Source organism: Tribolium castaneum, chromosome 9 (genome assembly GCF_031307605.1).
Source record: "Tribolium castaneum strain GA2 chromosome 9, icTriCast1.1, whole genome shotgun sequence".
NCBI classification, from domain to species: Eukaryota; Metazoa; Arthropoda; class Insecta; order Coleoptera; family Tenebrionidae; genus Tribolium; species Tribolium castaneum.
The window spans coordinates 3766907-3785625 of record NC_087402.1 but is presented as its reverse complement, the minus strand read 5'-3'; the positions used below and the strand labels follow the sequence as shown (position 1 = coordinate 3785625).

Here is an 18719-nt window from a genome sequence, read left to right as displayed (position 1 = left end):
TCAGGACGAATACAAAGTGTTTTATCTATTTGAAAAATGCCAGATAAATTGCCATAAATTACGAACTTAAACATTACCAGTTATAAAATTGTCAACAACAAGTGATGAAATTTTGGAAAAAGAGGTAGCTATGGCTATAAATAAAAATCAAAAGACGCAATAAATAAGAAAGCCAGATAAAAAAATATTTATTTTTAGATTCAGTGAAGAAAAAATTTAAGTGTGCCACTAGAAATTTGGTTAATTCGGTTTGAAGGCAATTGAATTAATTTTCAATCCGGAACAGCCGTCTCAAACAGGCGCATTTCCTAAAAATTAGGGCCAAGTTCGCAAATAAACGGAAACATCCAACTTTATTTATTGACTGGTTCGGTGGCGCTTCAGCCAGTCCCCTATTACAGTTCTCTACGCTAATTCCCTAACATAATAGCTTCCTGCTCCGCGTGGTGCGCTTCTGTTTCCATTGTCCTTTTCGGTATTATAGTAGGACCCGTTTCTTTCTCATCCGCCTGAAGATGGATTTGTCCTTTGAGCGTTTCTTTATCCAGCATTCGCATTTGCACCAAATATTTGGGCGGCGTAATTTCGGGATGCTCGAGAAGATACTCGCAGTAGGCTCTGGTCGATCTCAAGTGGGTGATTCCCTGCCACACCGCCGCCATTGATTCGAGATGCTCCGGAACTCTCTTGCAAACCAACCATTTGTCTATATCTGCCATCTTTGGAGGGATCACTTGATGCTCCTTGTCGATTTTCGTCCCGAAAGCGAAAATCCTCTTCTTCTGCTGCGACGCTTTCAAATCCCGGAGTAGTTGCCGGTGCAGTTGGCTTCGCTTCGCCATCTGGAAATGGCGGGATTGAGGAACAGGGGGCGCCACGTGGTGGAATCGCCATGATTAATTTAAAACATAGCTTTTTTGCAAAACCGAATAAAATTGCTATAACAAAATTAGTTCCAAAAGCTGGGAATTTGTCATTTTTATAAAAAATTAGTCAGGACTTTGTCTTTTTTTTGTGTAAACTTGAGACGGGATTTATTAGCTGCTTACGTCTGGCATGGCTTTGAGTATGGCGACGCCGTCCGGCACCGAGGCCATCTCCTTGACGCGGACTTGCAGCGACCTTGCAGCGTGCGTATCGAACCCGATTTCGAACATCTTCAGTACCAGGGGCACGGTCAAGGTCGTGGGCGAATCCTCGTCGCTTATGTTCTCCATCCATTCGACAAACTCGGTCGCTATCTTTAATTACAGACGGTGCTAATTACGTTCGGGGGTTAATCGGAATTCCTACCAGTGTCGTAATCGCCTCTGCCTTTTGAGTCAGACTCATCTCTTCCAGTGATAAGGGCGGTAAGGTGTGCCAGATAGCTGCTCGGTCGGGCCGCCGCCGGAAGAAGCGCGTGTAGGGGTTGTGAGGTCCGACCTCTTTTCTTAAATTCGAGGATTAGGGAGAACAGGGCGGAAAGTATCGGTTACCGTTGGTGGTCTTCGGTGGGGATTGAGTCGTCGGTTTTTTGGTCGTCGGGGGGTTTGGGGGATTCGTCATCGGTGGTTGGGCGTTTGCAGCTCCTGACGAAGCTCAAAATGCTAAGGATCCGGTTGAGAAGTTTCTCTGGGAATATCTCGTTTACGACGTCGAGTCGTCGATCGGGCGGCTAAAAAGGGTTATAACCGATCTCTCTCTTAAGAACTTGGAGAGAACTTACGATGGCCGCCTCGGATTCCAGCAAGCTAAACAATCTATGCCACCAGTTTGTAACTTCCGCTGCGTTCCGTTCATATTTACTCCGGCGGATAATGTGCGAGCACTTCTTTTTGGGCTCCATTTCGAGTTATGACAGCTGGCAGGTACACTTTTGCTTGGTAACAAGTTTGGTCGATTTGAGCTTCGATCGAAATTTCGTCGAGGTTTTATTTAATATTTTGTATTTTTGCTTAATAAAAAAATAACGTTATGCAATTCCCTTTTGAAACAATATTAAAGCAAAGAGATCGAGAGGAGGGGAGAAACGGGGAAAATACATTCTGATGGCTACAAGATATAATAAAATGGAACAAATGAGCCAAGTCAAAGTTCAAAGCGAAAACGGATTGATGGTATGAAAAGGAAATTGGTATGCAAGGGAATTTTACCGGAATGAAAGAAACGAAGGAAATGACTCAATGGCCATTAATGCCAATGAAACCGGTCAATATTGCGACTAATAACTGTTTTCTTGGCGTCGTTACAGACCATTATTGGCATAACAGCTCGTTAACTCACTCGATTTGACGGAAATAACACAATCATTTATATTTAGTTGAAACCACTTAATCACTCCCAACTCAATCGCTTTTAAGTTTCAAACTCGAATTAAAAGTGCTATTCCTACAGACTGCGCCAATTTTTTCCGCTTAAATTGGCGTTTTGTGACCAAATCTTAATGGACGAAGATTTGATTTTAAAAATAGGCATAGTAAAACAAAATTACACTAATTAGTTTTTATTTCTCCACTTTACACGCTTTTATTTCGTTTTGTTTGGTTTATTTATCGAATTGGGATCTACCCTTTCGTGTCTGGTTTTGTGGTATTGGCAGGATTGCGGATGTCGTTATTAGAGTTGCATCCCCGCCAGGAATGAGTTTTCAATTTTGGACTTATTTCCTATCTGTCCTTATCTCTGATCGAGAGTACGAGTTGAAAGTGCGTGTATTGCAATGTTGTAAGGTAAGCCAATTTCGCTCCGCCACAATTCCTTTGTGTGTAAGTTAAAACGTTGTAAAAACCGTGTTGCCGGTGATTGGGGTACCTGGAGGTATGCAGCTGAGCTTATTGGTTTTTGGTGTCTTTGTGAACGTCGCAATTTCAATATGAGCAAGACAAAGTGCCGGCCTTGTAATGATAAAAACATCAAGGCCCGAATAATCCAATAATCCGGCATGTATGCATACGCGCATCCACGTTCGAGAGCCGATCTATCCCGCCTTATTTATTCCCTTTTCGTGTTTATGCAACATCTCCGAAGACGCGGATTAAGCGGTCCCGGAACGGTTTATGCCACAATTAAAATGATTTAAAGCCGTTTTCCGGGCACTTTTATGCTCGACGGCCATCTCGCTACATTTTTGCCCAAAATGTTGGCGCACACTTCGAATCCCTGGTGGTGGTCGCACGTCCGCTATTTCCAATAATTTAATCAAAAGTGAAATGCAAATGAAATTCAATCTTTCGAGCTGTTTTCGGGGGCGGGATTTCGCACGCGAGAACTCGTGAGCGGAATTTAATGCGTGCATTTGCCACCAGAGTGCAGGACACGGAGTTTCGCATTACTGTCGACGTTTACTGCTGTTTGCCTACTTACGGCTCTCTCGTTATTTGCCCAATTTACGGCGGACGGATGCAGCGGCGCCGATATTACACGACTGATGCTTTTTAATAATATCTAATTGAACGCGGAACGAGCGAAAAGTGTAAATTTTTAATGAAACTCGCTTTTAATTAGTTTCATTATTTTTTGCAAGCCGGAGCTTTGTTTCAGAGCCACTCTAGAGATTTTATTGTGACACGGCGGAAACGCGAATACTTTCACAAACACCGCCACTACACCAACAATTTGTGCAATGCGTCGTGATTTCGCAAACTTGACGCAAGAAAGGTGCTAAAAATGGTGGATGCGCCGGGCAAATTAGTATTAAAATATATTGGTGTATTTTTTTTCGGCACGTTTGCCAATTTTAAAGAATAAATCAGCTGGGAGAAGTTCTGTGTGAGGGTGGGACAATGCAAGGGGTTCAGAAGTGGTTTCGTCGCGTTACTGGGGTGTAATTGTGCGTCCAGCGCCGTCTGAGTGGCGATTAGGGCCGTGGTGTGCACTGGGCGCAGGCGAAGAGATTCGTGTTTTGAATATTTGAGTCTTGGGGGAAAAACCCGCAATTAGGTCGTAACAATGGCGTGATGCTGCGGTCAGCGGAAACGGATGTCGCAGTCAGTTCGAACAATGCATACATTCAGTTGAAGTAGGCTAGTTTATGGTCTTCCATAGAGCGTAATGGCCGCCACAGGTGGGACAGAGACGGGCTGAAATGTACAAAGGCCCGTGGCACACTTGATGCAGTCGTAAAGCAGAAGACAAGACAGCAACATCGGCAGGAAACGTCGTCATCTGTCCTCTCTCTGCCTGAAATCGCTCGACTGAAAGCAAACTTTGTCGGATTAACGTGCTGCCAGCTGAAATATTCAGAGGAAGAGAAGACGTTTTTCAGGAACTTGTGTTCTCTAATAATCGGAAAGTCGGCGCGAAAATTTCGGAAGGCGGCAGTCGGGGGTGCGTCGTTACCACCTTTAGTAAACTTTGATATATTTTCACGTAGAAGTAATTACGAGTAAGAATTTCATATCGTGCCTTACACATGTCTCGAAAGGAATTGCTACTCCTAAATTACAATAACTGTCTGGAAGTTACTAGGCGTTTTCAGATCCTCAACCGCTTCCTTGAATACGAACACAAATCTTAACGTCGCTCTTACACACGACCAATGCAAAATTACTAGGACAAATTATGGTACACCCCGAGGAGACTCGACATATGTTATTATCCAATCGATACTTACGCAGATTTACAAGTTTTAGAACAACTTTCAAGGAAAAACGGGTAATTAACGACTCGGAACGGATTACAAGACTGCTTTGCAATAATTAATAGATCCTTAGATTAAACCAGAAGCGTATTTTATTTCTCAGACGAACGCGCTTTATCGACAAACACGTTTTTGAATCACCGAAATCTGCAACTGCACTTGATGCCATACATAAAAAATGTATACAGAGTGTCTGAATTTTTATTAATAAAAACCATTATTGCCTAACAAACAAAAAACTCTTCTAAAGTTAAAAATCAATGACGGTGACTGCTCATTCTTGCGTGTAGATTGTTTCATTTATATGTAGATGCAAAAATATGTTAACATTTATTTAGAAAACATGACACATTAAAGGAATGTTACAGCAAAATATCTTTGATAAATCAGAGTTTTTAAAATTATAATGGATATAATGGAGTTCTATGTTTATATACTTTTGATTGGACATTCCTTCAACATAAATTTTGTTTGTGAACTAAAGTTTTTTGAATATTTCGTCAAAGGTGGACGAGGTCAGTTTTCACTTTTTGTTGTCGAAGTATTTTAAAATTGTTAGTTTTACGTGAAAATGTACTTCTGAAGAGGGGTTAGGGTCTTGGAGGTTTCGCCGGTGCCTGGCTATCTGACCTGAAAATTAGCGCAACTGTTCGGTTCATTGTCGACGCGTCGAAATTTCAATGGCTGATAAATGGAGTGTCCGCCGTATTAATTGCATTTACATGGAATCGCCGCATTAAAGCGACTTTTTGCATATCGGAACGAAATGTAGCCGTCACGTGGCCGTCCGGAAATCAGCACCCCGTCACCGCTGCATTCAAATTTCGCAATTTCCGATCTGAATCGTGCTTGTAATTCCCTTCGCTTAAGTGTCCCTAATGTATTTATATCGCAATTTGCGGCTTCTCTTTCGAGGAGAGATCTCGATAGCGCGCCGCTCGCGACGTCTCTCCATACTTGTGTTATTATTTCATTTGGATTTCTTCATTTCCGCCGCCGAATTGATGGCGCGCAAAATAACTTATCAAAGTCGATACCCTCCGAGCCCTTCACCGCTTTTTAATTTACAACTTGGGAATTTCAATGGGAAAGCGCCCCTCATTTGCCGACACGCCGAAGCCAATTTTACAACCGTGACGTGTCATAATCATTGGCGCAGGGCTGAATGTAGAGAACTAAAGTAAAAATTTTGTTGTTCAACAATTCTGTTGCGGCCCCCTGCCGCCTTGGTGTTGAAGGAGTTTATCTGCGGGTCCGAACAAAATGAATATGGAATTGATGTGGATGTAGGAAATCCGGGGATCCACCTTTTCTGCGAGCTCGCAATATGAGATATTATTTTACCGGAAAAGCAATAAAAATTTGACAGACAATCCATAGCACTGATATAACTGAAATACAATTTTAAAGTAGCAAGGAACATGAGAAATAAAAGTTCGGGAGCCGATCGAATGCCCTCTTATATGTTCCGGGCGGGTGAACGCGAATCGCAACCGGTCAGACACATGATGATGACGACTGCTATTATGTCAGAGCTAGGCCGGTGATCCTTTTTCGATGTTTCCCTTCTCGTCCGCATTGGACGGGCCGCCGCCGTAGCCCAGATATGCACTTTATGAGATTAGAGGACAGAGCAGGTGGACTGTATATCGAGATCGGGCCCATTTAAACTCTGCTCTCTTCTTCGGGCCCCCTTTGTTGCTCCGACTCGACAAAAGAGCTTTTCCGCAGCCCATCAACATATCCGACTAGATACCCACTTTGTCGTCCAAACGAAAAAATTATTCGGGCCTCTGATAAAGAGACTCCGTGGCAACAAATGGCCCTCGGCAACACCTGGCCATTGTTATCTAATTTTTGCCCCAAACGAGATTCCGCCGCCGGAGCGGATGGGAAAACAAAAGTAATTAAAGTTATTTGCAAGCAGTGTAAGTCGCAAATACGTATTTCACCTGCTAATTGCCAGAGTAACACGACATGCGGCGTCTGGCCCGGAAGGAATTCTTTCTCCATCCGACTCTGGTCCGTTTCCTCGTCCTTATATTCCATTAAAACCCCCGCACAAATCATCCCTGACGCTAAGAATGCAATATTACCTCTACCTACTTTTCATCAAACTGCGCTCTCTTACATTTTCTTCTTCAATCCTTATCAAATTAAAATTTACTAGCGCGATATTGTTCCCAACTTATCGTATATCATTCGTATGCACGTGCCTAATATCGGTGGCTCAGCCCAGGATTTTTAATCTCCACATTCACAAACATTTGTTGCTTTCCCTACCGTTTGTCTTACTTAATATCTTTTATTGTTTGCGAATAAATCGTAGCTTAGTTAAGTTGGGCGTATTTCACGTGACGCAGATCGTACATTAACATAACTAAATTAGTAATAGCTCTGAGTGAGCACAGGTATCGATAATCGGCTCGCAACAATATGTTGACGTCAATTAAAATCATGCAGTATTCAATACAAATTAATAGTTTAGCTGAAATAGACCGCTTAAATAAACTATAACAGGGATGAAACCTATCTAGATGGGAGCGGATAATCGGATCACTTGTAATTCGAGTACCGATTACGAGAATTTTTCAAAAACTGGGCCTTTGTCCTTTTTCGAACTAATGATTTTGTTTGCGAATGATGTGGAAGAAGGCCGTTTAATCACCGCTTAACTCGTGATGGTTGGTAATTATAAGCGGCAGCGATGACGTTGATATCGCCGAACTAATATATGTCTTCTCTGAAATTTAAGGCGTTTTCTTTGAAGGGCGCCATTAACTGAATCTTAATTAAATATTTTCGACGAGCTGATATCTCCAAGTGTCACTTAACTATGCAGGAGCGTCTCACCTCCGCCTTTTGCGTTCTAGAGGCGTTGGTGTAATTTGAGTCGAGCATTAGGCCGTACAGGTGTTCATATATCTCGTTAGTCGAAATCGGCGCGCTAATATCCTGCAATTTTGCAACGTTAATGACTGCGTCCCGAATCTGACCTCGATTTATAACACGGTGGCGCGTTTCGCCGACTCATATTTCAACGAAATTTAAGAAAGAGGAGAATAAAAAACGTAGAGGCGTTCGCACACCTTGCGATCTATCATTGTAAATTAAGAAACATAAAGAGCTCTGACGTAACGTATGTGCGCTATAAATCCGCAAAGAGGGGTATCTGTTTACGCAAACATGTCGCCGTGTCCCGGGATAGAGAGCAGCAAAAATTCCGAGCGGATTGTTTAATAAAAGCCAAAACATTCGCAACTATAAATATATAAACTATAAAAACTGCACTCTTTTTAAAAATATTACAAGTTGAAGAGGCTTCTCTTACGAAAAATTTGACTGGTGCATCGGAAATAATAATAATAATAATAATAATAATAATAATAATAATAATAATAATAATAATAATAATAATAATAATAATAATAATAATAATAATATGTAATTGTCCTTCAAGTCATCAGTCATGGAGCATGCCATGCACCTTCTTATCGGACTCGTCAATATATGAAATTTGTAGGGAATTTGGAATAATTGAGGTATTCCTCAATACTATAAAAAGCTTTGTCTTGTAAGAAGAATGACAGGCGACTGCGAAATATATTAAGACTTAGATTCCTTAATTTTTTGTTCCAAGTTGTTGTACAATTTGATTCCAACATATGTAGTATCATGTTGACCAATAGCCAACCTAGAATGTGGCAACTCAATGTGGTTTTTTTGTTCTTGTATTGTGCGCATGAATATCGCTTCGTTTATTAAGAGTGCTTACATGTTGTCGAATAAACAAAAGTATGTGTAATATATATAAAGATGGGAGGGTCATACTACCAAGTTTTCGAAAGATAGGACGACAGTAAGCTACTGTCTCCGAACTATACATACATCTTAGAATACGTTTTTGTACTACAAATAGATTATTCAAAAAGCTGCTGAACCCCCAAAAAATTATTCCATAAGTAAGTACAGACTGGACAAGCCCAAAATATAACATTTTAAGAGTGTCACCAGACACAGTGGGCTTTAAATTTCTTATTAAAAAACAAATCCCACTTAACTTATTACGCAATTTATTTATATGACTTTCCCATGTTAATTTAGAGTTCAACGTTATCCCAAGAAAATTAATTTCATTTACATTTTTTATTGACATTCCACATAGTTTAATTAGAACACTGTAATCAGGCGTAGGAAAAAATTTAACCAAATAGGTTTTCTTCAGCCCATTTTTCAAACACCAGTTATTTATAGTTGTAGACACGTAATTTCCACATTCAACCAAGTCTTCATGATTCTTGTTAGTTAATATTGTATTTGTGTCATCTGCATAAATAATTAATTTATTAGATTTTGGATTTGTAACTAACAAAGGTGGTAAATCATTAATAAAAATTAAAAAAAGAATGGGACCCAAAACCGATCCCTGCGGCACACCCAATTCAAGATACGCTGGTTCAGACATATGATCATTCAGAGCGACAACTTGTCTTCTTTTATGTAAATAAGTTTTAATCCAATTATTTGAAATTCCACGAATACCACAATGGTGCAGCTTTTCTAACAAAATACCGTGATTCACAGAGTCAAAAGCTTTCGTCAGATCATAAAAAAGCCCAACTGTTTGTTGCTTATTATTTAATAAAAAATATCATTTATTGATCATCTTAAATTTTTCTCTGAAAAATTAATAAATAAAAAAGTGTTGGCTTTAAGAGTTTGTCGTTTGTTGTTATTTTTTCACAGTGTGGGGGCGAAATCTGCTCGGTTGAAAATATTGAGAAAGTTGACCCGCGCCAGGGCTCTGGAATAATTCAAGTTAATTATGAAATTACTTGTGCATAATTAAAACACGGCCATAAATATTTTACAATATGCGGTAAAGATGTTTTACGCGTTAAGTAAGCGCTCGCCAAACTCGGCTGCTTCTTTACCGGCTGGGCTTTTATGAACAATATCATAAACCACATCCTATTAAGCGTCTAGCTGCATCCTGTCTATCGGCGGCCGTAATTCTCCCTAATTAAGCTACAATTTTTTTCCGTGATGGGTTAGTTGGAAAGTTTTGCGTTTCGTATTAATGAGGATCGGAGATGGAAGGTGTGCGCGGCGGCGGCGGCAGGAAGGCGAAAAGAATGGTGTGTGCTTATCGCGTTTTAATTGGGAATCCTTGTGGGATATAGTGTCGTTGTCGGCGGTTATTTTCGTTGAGTAAGTGGCATCAGGTCGGGAATTAGGTGTTGAGCCTCGAGGAGAAGCTAAAAGCTCAATTCTGGTATCTCGACGAACACTCGTCTTCGTAAAAAGGCAACAAAAATACACTTTGGCGCACATATGAAGAGATATCACGGAGGAACCCTAAGCCGGTGATATACGCGCCTCGGCAACGGCTCTTAATTTTTGTTATCGTCTCGTTTAATAGTGGCGAGAACGCATTTAATACGTGGCGGCGCGGCGCCGCCCCCGCGTCATAACGCCCTTACATCGGCGGAGGCAAATTTCAGAGAAAATAAAATTTGTTACTGGGTATTTCGCGAATTTATGTCGTGTATGGCGCTTTACAAAACGTTAACAATTTATCTAGCTCGACTTTTATATATCTCATTTTCTTCTAGTGGTTTCGGTATTATGGAGCGAAGGGGCTTAGAATGTGAACCAAGAATCCGAGCCCTTATCAGGATATCACACTGAGACACGACGCGTTATGAGACTTGCGGTTAAATAGCAATTTCAATTAACAATACATGCGGATGGAGTGACGACGAATTTGTCATTTTCTAGATAAGCCGCTTGAGGCTCATTAACTATACAGATAACTTTACAACGTCCTAGCCGACACTACACAAATAATTTTAAACGTTATACACAACACACCTAATACCGCCAAAGCTCCAAACAACCGCACCGATTATGTTATTACAACGGATTTCGACTCGGACAACCACTACAAGATACCGCACATATTTACACCATTTCGAACAACACCGCGCTATTTCCAACAACTTCAACCATCACCCAATTTTCAAAACAATATTATGCAAAATTTTAAAACAACGAATTTCTCATACTAAAAATATTAGAGGCAAAAAATCTTCGTCTCGCATCTGAATCCTGCAACCTCTAAACATATAATAAATAATGCAAGTTTTTGAATTTAATGTCGAATAAAATATTTTATTAACACAAGTGTTACTCGATGATTGCAATTCCGGTGTGACTCAAAGAACGTGAAATTTTTTTTTGTTAAAACTAAGGGCCGGTTTATACAAAACTCAGTTAAAATTTAATTAATTGTTAAAAGTTAACAACACGAATGGACCAACCAAATTGCTTCAATTTGGTCACGTGATCAGTTAATCACGCATTTAGCTCGATGCAGAGTTTTTTTCTTATACAGAAACTCTTAATTTGTGTTTTATTTCACTCCAAAAAATTCAAATGCGCTGTCAAAAAATTCTATTATAAAATGAAATAGGATTTAGCTACTTTCAAAAATTAATAAAAAAATATTATTAATTATTATTATTATTATTATTATTATTATTATTAAAAAGATAACACAAGTATGTAGAACGTTTTAAAATAATTTTTTTTATTCAATTTTGACATTATAAAGTGACATTATTGATTCCATAGTAACACGCATAAGTAGTGATTTATTCACTAGTGATTTAAAAATTATTCCACTATTGATTTAAATAACTTTAATGAATACCAACAAATACTTTTATTTAAAATAAATGTTACAATTCTCCAATTCTACAGCCTCCAAAAACTCCCACAATTAGAACCACTTTTTGCATCAAATATTCATCATCAGAAGCAGTGTCTAAAAACTTTTCCATTTCTTCGAAGCTGAAGACTTTAGATTTCTTTGGTCTGTGCCTTACAGAGTGTTGTTTTAAGAAAGCAGATACCTGATGAAATCTACATCAATTATTTATTAGTTCAAAACTTATTATAAACAATATAATCCTCACAAACCTGCTTATATCGATATTTTCTTTAACAGATAACATTTTTTTCAGTTGGGAATAATACGCCCACAATGACGAAGATTTTGCATTTTTGGATCGTTCAGAAATATAAGCCAAAATTATTCTCTCGTCTATTCCCTTTGCATCCTTCCGCTTCCTCCATTCACAAAAATTTGAATACTCTTTTTCGTTGTTTGTTTAGATTTTGCTGGCACCACTTTATTTATAGCTTCTGAAGCTTCTTGAATGATCAATTCAGGCACGAAAACCTGGTTTTCCTCTTTAAAATCGCTGATTCTAGCCATTTTTTTCCATACGCATTACAATTCTCGCACTTTTGAAAATAAATAAACAACTCGTTGTTATGGAAATTTGTTTCGCATGTGATATGATTTGTATAGACCGAACGGTTAATTTTAACATTTTCTTGCATTTTTTGGTAAATTTTGGTCAAAATTGAATAAAAAAATATATACGACACGTGAATTAAACCTATTAATTTGCTCGAAGAATTAATCCATTCGCTTGCGCTCGTGGTATTAAATTTTCTTCTCGCAAATGAACAATGGTTTAATTCACTTATTGTATAATATTTATTATCAGTTGTTATGTAGTATATTTGGTACTCTTATTTCATTGCTGAAACGTCATGGAAACCGCTTTAAAATTGACTGAAATAGCTTACAAAAGGTGGTCGTGTTTAGCAATTTGACTTTAGTTGCCGAGTAAAAAACCGAGTTGTTGAAATTTCGCAAAGAGCTTTGGGAGAATAAGTGGTGTATGGTTTTTTGCGTTAATGAAATAGTAAGAACGTTCAGCACTAGCGTTCTCTCTCTTCATAATGGCAATTTTTCGCGTTTTTCAAGCGCTTGCGGCGACTTTTCCTTTTCTCTTTCATTTAAATGCATTCGTACAGCCGGCTATCACTTGGCTTGTTTGCTAGCATTAATGAAAGTTTCTGTGCTTGAAGATCAAGTATATTCGGGTTAAGTTTAATAAGAAAAGAGCTCCATTAAACGAGAAAGAAAATGGTGTCGTCTGAAAATAATAAGTGGATGATCGAGTGATCGGTCGTAATGGATGATTTAGTTGCGCTAATGTCTTAATTACCGTTCGAATCCCGGCAATAATGAATGACTGCGAAGACGCGCATTATAAAAACATTGTGCCCAAGTATCAGCAAGCAGATAATATCGAGCTCCTCGGACGTAGCAGTGCTTTTCAACGACAGATGTTGGCAGTCGCGCGCAACGCTCATGATTTACTACGCCTTCTGATTACAATTTGATGATTGTTCCTCTCTCGCAACATTATACACGCTCAAGTTAAGAAAAGTGGCCCAGACATTAATGGTGGAGTAAGTTTGGTGAAATATTAAATCCGTAAGACGGACAGATAGCGATGCCATTCACGCTGGTGGAACATCGCAGAGGTGGTCCCCGGTGTTTGCGGTGCATGAATTTTGCATGCACCCCGGCGCCTCCACCAAATTTGACAATGATAGATCATCGATATGTTGCATTACGCTTGCACGAGATAATTCGAGCACGTATGATTAACGGCGTCATATACGAGAGACGGCGCCGTCTTAGAAAGGAAACTTGGGCGTTCGGGGCTCCGGAGTTATGTAAAAGGCCTGTTATTAGTCAGCGACCTCCGGAAATTAGACTATGAGATATGTTCGGGCCTGACCTCCATGTTTTAGCCGCTCCGCAACAAGATAGACGACACTGATAATGCCGAACGTTCAGTTTTAGAGCTCGTACATATTGCACCCGGAACCCGCTTAATTGATTTTGGGGGAGGGCCCGGAAAAAGTCTCCGCGACAAAACTGCGCTAATTGCGACAATGTGCAAAAAATTTGAATTTTAGACGTTCACTTTTGGATTTAAAGTTTTGTGTAATTTTTGCTTAATTGCGTTTTAATTTGATTGGGGCAACCTCTCGCTGGATGATCTCCGCCGATCTGAAATTGAAACGATGATTAAATACGTCTGTTTGTGCAATTTAAATGTAAATTGGGTCGCGTTTTGGCGCGTTCGAGTGGCGTGTGAGGATTTTTGCGTGTTCGGGGATTAGGTAAAGACCGTGAGAGGGTATCGAGACGTGAAAATGGCTTCCGAGCCATCAGCACCGCAAGCGGATTACCCGTGTAGAGGTGCAAACGTCTGCATGACAATGGTTGAGTAAATAGGAAGAGGTGTCTGGTGGAGAGGGCGTCCGCGACCATCTTAATTCGTTATTCAGACTGTCGTTCGTATTTGAATCGCAGATTTAACCCTCAAATCCTGGAGTGGAGCACGACCAAACGTCATTCGCTTTGATGTTTTTTGATTAAGTTGCTTGCCGGTGTGTAATTGAAACAGAAACTATGGTCGGGTAGGCAAATGCGTAATCTGTATGCAAGACAAGTCCCAATGCTATCTGGAGATATACGGTTTAGTAGCAATGAATGCATCGATCCCGGACCGAAACTCCTAATAACAAAAACTTAATTTCGGGGCCCACGTTCAATTAGATTAGCGTTTATGAAGTACATTTCCATTTCAATAGAGGCCGCATTTACACTCTTCCGACTGATTATCGCAATTATGCAACTTGGCAATCAGACACTCCGGAGCTTTCCGGCACAGCCAATCGCCAGTAATTAAATATTTATAACTAAGCGAAATTTTTTGAACTGGTTTTAGTTTTCAAAGCGACATTTGCCGGCTTTGCTGCTTGTGGAGTAATGGAATTTTTCACCTAAAGCCCTTCTTATCTCGCGTTTTTGTGGGGTTTCAATTCCCATTGAAGTGTCGGTATGACACAATTACGAGTTATCGTCGGCGGGTGTTGGATTTTTAGTTCTTGTAAAGCGCCGCTGATGGATATTCATAAAAGGGGATAGTCCGGTCCGTGGTCCGGATGTCGGACCGGAAACGGCGCGATATAAGAAGACGTCGCCTTATCGGAACACCGCAGGCGTCCCAACTTCGGCAGTGAATCTTGGCGCTGTCTTATTACACGCCGAGTCCTAGTTAGTAGCCGTAATGCTGTGTTAGTGCGTACTTGGCACGTTATGCCGTATGATTAGACAGATTTATTCCGGAGATTCCCGACATTATGTCAAAGGAAGTACAGCAAGACGGGGGCTTTATGAACGCCGTTCCGTCTCTAATGAGATTCTCTCTTGACGGCCGTTACAATCATTTCCCAGTTATTACACAATTTACATATGCTTATTAAGTTCCACTTCTGGTTGTACGTGAGAGCCGCGCTTTCTAATTGTCGAGGCGTTCGAGAGTCATTGTCGAACGCCTCTTTATGACAACATTAAGCTTGAGCACATCCACTTAGACGGATAAAAATTATTGACAATAACCGGGGGATTGCCTCGTAAAAAAACCTTCACCTGTAATTTATCTGGATTTTATGGCGCGCTTCAGCCGCTTAATTACAACGGAAAAGACGTAAAACGCCGACCATTAACAACTCTCGAGCCGATCAATCCGCGAATTGGCTTAAACACGATCGGAAATAATGGCCAATCGGCGCATCCACCAAATTTTAATCTTTGCATAATTTACGCTAAGTCTAACCAAAACAACTTTTTGACTCAAGTACCAAGCAGTACTGTGTATAACTTAATTAGGTAGTAAACATACTAAGAATTTCAGCTTTTACGGGATAAAAAGGTACATCAAAGCACCAAAAAATTACAAGATATGTGGTAGTTTTAAGTACGTCCCTGAGCTTGGCTTACTCAATATTTTTATCTCTTAAGTAACTTTGAAAAAAAAGGTGTTTTCTGATTTTTTCAACTTGTTCGACGACGGGGCTATTTGTGAATAATTTAGCGTTTGGCGTAAAAAATGTTTAATTAGTTAGAAATTCGGGTGGTGTGTCGCAGGTTCCAGCTCTGACCCACTTGAGCACTATATTTAGTCGCGGAAAATTGTAAATTATGTTTGCAGTTAACGACTGATGTCATAAATAAAGTGTTATTATTACACCGTCCGTCTCTGTCTGGTGTGCTTCCATCTTCGTGTTTCCGGGTAACAATTGGATATTTAAGTCGTGTTTTATGAGTCGTCAACGTAAAAATTAGAGATCGCGCGTCGTAATTATGCCCTCGAAACGTTAATTAAAACCGAAAACAAAAATGAAAAATGACCGCGTCTCACGTAAGGGTAGCGAATGGCGCAAGCTGCGAAAAAAAAGAGTCGTAGAGTCGCTGGTAATACAAGGCAACACATGTTGATAATAGGTGTATAAACACGTAAAAAGATTGATATCTAGCTTAATAATGTGGCAAGCACGTAATCATAAATACGAGAGAGGCACAAAGCCGGGGCCGACAATTCCGTATAATGTCACACGTACATAAACGGAGATTATGTCGCAAAAGAGACGGAGATACTCAAGAGGTATCGGATTGCGTTTTCACCGATTCCATGATAAATATTAACGTCCCGTCTCTGGCCACCCCTAAATTAATCTAAGCGCGTCCCTAAACCATCATCAATGACAAACCGGTAGATTATACAGACGTACGGCCCACATTAATTATAAGTTTTTGCAACGGTGCAGACGGCTTTGCAACGAAAAGAAATTAATTCGAATTTATCGCAGCACGCCATTCGTAACACAAAATAAGCCATTTTACAAAAACCATTTCGAACAAAATTCTATGATTTTTAAAAACCAGATGTCCTCGATCTTTTAGCGAAAGATTCTTTACGAGTGATCCTGTGGATACGCCACTGATGACTGCGTGCAAAAATTAAAAATAAGCAATTTTGAAGCCGTAGAGAATGCAAAACTTTGTGCTATAATTGTGCAAAATTTAATTTGCGCCTTTGCGGCTTCAACTCTCCATCACTGCCAGGTTTCGTCTTTCGTTGCTCGCAAAAGTGGCAACTTTTCCCTTCCCGTGATCTTTAAAGTTTAGTGTTTCGTATCGGATTATTTCTGTTTGTACTCTCATGTAAAAATAGACTTTTCACTCTCGATTCAATTTCGCGATACTTCTTATAAGTTGCGGATCCACTAGTCAATCCGAGCGTCTGAAAAAAAAAGAAAAAGCGCCGTTACGACAACCCATCCGGAAAGCAATAACCTCGGCGCCGAGCGAAAGAGATATGTATAGCGTCAGGTTCCGGAAACGACAGAGAGGACATACGTCAAGAATGACTGCGTAGCATCTGTGCAGATTCCCAATAATGTGCAGCAGTCGGGTCGAAATCATATTAAAATACCTACAGTGTACCCGGAGGTGTATTTGGTAGCCACATACCTGCTTTATGCCCGTCGATCTGAAATCGATACGCGCGGTCACCGAGTTATTCCTACGCCGAATTCCGGTCTTTTGTGACGTTCAACTGCATTTGCCAAGGGTAATGATGCTCGTAAATTGAACACATCACCAATAACAGCCACGATAAAGAACCGGAAACGCATTACCCCGCCACGGTCTTACCTTAAGTCGGCATTAATGGGGCACCCACCAAATTTTCTCCAACCAACATTTGCAAAAAGTACCGACTGATAACTTTCTCTAGTACTACAACTGACTCCAGTTTGTAGTGATATAGGCATTACAATTAATTGTAATAGATAAAAGAAGAAATTTAGCTGTGAGATGTTCGTTGTGGGAGTGGGACAATAAAACAGGATTAGCTTTAACAATTTATTGAAATGCTTTGGTACTAGTTTATTGTCTACAGTTGTTTTTGAAAATAAGGCGCGTCGGAGGTTTGTCTTCTCGGCGTAAGGAATCGTCGGTAGAAGCCGCGGATAAAAGCAGTGCGACAGAAGAAGTCACTTTAGGCGAACCGATTCGGTCGTTTTGTGGCATTATCAGCATCCCTCGTCGGCTAAAAATTCATGTATGTTCCCGATCGAGCTCACGTCAGTTGTCGCGCTAGGGTGAGGAACAAAGCCCCTCCGGCATTGTTTGTAAGAAACTAAATACGGTCGCTGTTAACTGTAACAATATCGTCTATCGGATCGACTCCGCGGATCCGGACCGCGAAACGGCTTCCTCTCCGAGACAATGCCACTCGAATCTGTCGCCATTATTCGCCTCCTCATCCTCCTCACGTATTCTTCAAACGGAGGAGCGACTTGGGCAAATGACAGGCTTATGTCCGATAGTAAAGTAAGTCGCGCAAGTGAAATATCGCTGTTAAATTGGCGGAAGCGCTTGTCGGGACGGTCTTTTCAATTTTCATAATTTTCCACAGAGTGAACAATGCGATCAACGGAAACAAATTTATTTGAGAGGGGCGACCTTTGCCTCGACGAAATTGAAGATTATTTAAGGTTAGCGTGTGATCAGAACGGTTTTTTATCGTTAAATCTTCAATCTGCATGAGAAATTCCGCCGTGTGCCACTTCCAGCCCTCAGATCCACCGCCAGATTACGTCCGGATCATCTCGATTCCAATCCCACGAAGACATCCCTCACTTATGCGACCGATTGAAAGGAGACATTAACGGACTCGCTCAGGAACTTTACGGCCACTCACCGCCCAAGCGAATGGCACTGCTGTCGACAAAGTTAAAAACACAAAGCTATAAATGTATCACTAATTAGCCTAAATATTGAATTTCGCTATTTTTGTTATTAAATCCGTTTGAAAGCGTGCTTGAGTTGAGATGAAAGAAGTCGGCAAAGGTTGCAGGCAAAGAATGGAGATCATTATTTTGCTAATAAAACGATAAGTCGAGTGGCGAGACCGCATTAGTGCCAGTATTTTAAGCGATAACTCGGCATTAGCCGCCCGATGATAAAAGTTTTTTATCGGGAAAGGAGGTGCTTTGGTCGTTTAATTATTTGTATATTTTATTTCGAGTGGGTCGTCGTTTTTACGTTCGGGCGTATCTTTGGCTATAAAAGGAAGGGTCCAGGTCAGCGGCGTCTTAATTGCCTTTTAACGGTAACAAGCAGATGATAGTGCAAAGCGTGTTCGATCCCGTATATGTATATTATTTTGTACGTAGAAATTCTTTCTTTGTGGGGAGTTTTAATAAAACCGTCTTTGATGTAGGAGCTTTTGGGCTGCGCTCGTTAGTGGCTCCAGCTGGCCGCTTTGTTTGGAGATGACTGTGTGCACTTTGCCTACAATGCTTCACG

At 40.4% G+C, this 18719-nt stretch overlaps 1 protein-coding gene across 1 annotated transcript; it reads right to left on the bottom strand.

The window, feature by feature from the left end:
• Positions 1–172: 172 nt before the first annotated feature.
• Positions 173–1883, bottom strand: LOC655761 (uncharacterized protein). The gene is made up of 5 exons (XM_962323.4): positions 1709–1883; positions 1479–1657; positions 1294–1432; positions 1050–1241; positions 173–842 (listed from the first exon to the last, which is right to left on the bottom strand). Exons 1-5 carry the CDS (start codon positions 1826–1828, stop codon positions 411–413), a joined length of 1062 nt encoding a protein of 353 aa, XP_967416.1. The 5' UTR covers positions 1829–1883; the 3' UTR covers positions 173–410.
• Between the last annotated feature and the right edge of the window lie 16836 nt (positions 1884–18719).

Coding starts and splice junctions, on each gene's coding strand:
- LOC655761 (XM_962323.4), bottom strand. CDS start 1,828: ATGGAGCCCAAAAAGAAGTGCTCGCACATTATCCGCCGGAGTAAATAT. Junction 1,658..1,708: donor TGGAATCCGAGGCGGCCATC/GTAAGTTCTCTC, acceptor AACCCTTTTTAG/CCGCCCGATCGACGACTCGA. Junction 1,242..1,293: donor CAGAGGCGATTACGACACTG/GTAGGAATTCCG, acceptor CTGTAATTAAAG/ATAGCGACCGAGTTTGTCGA.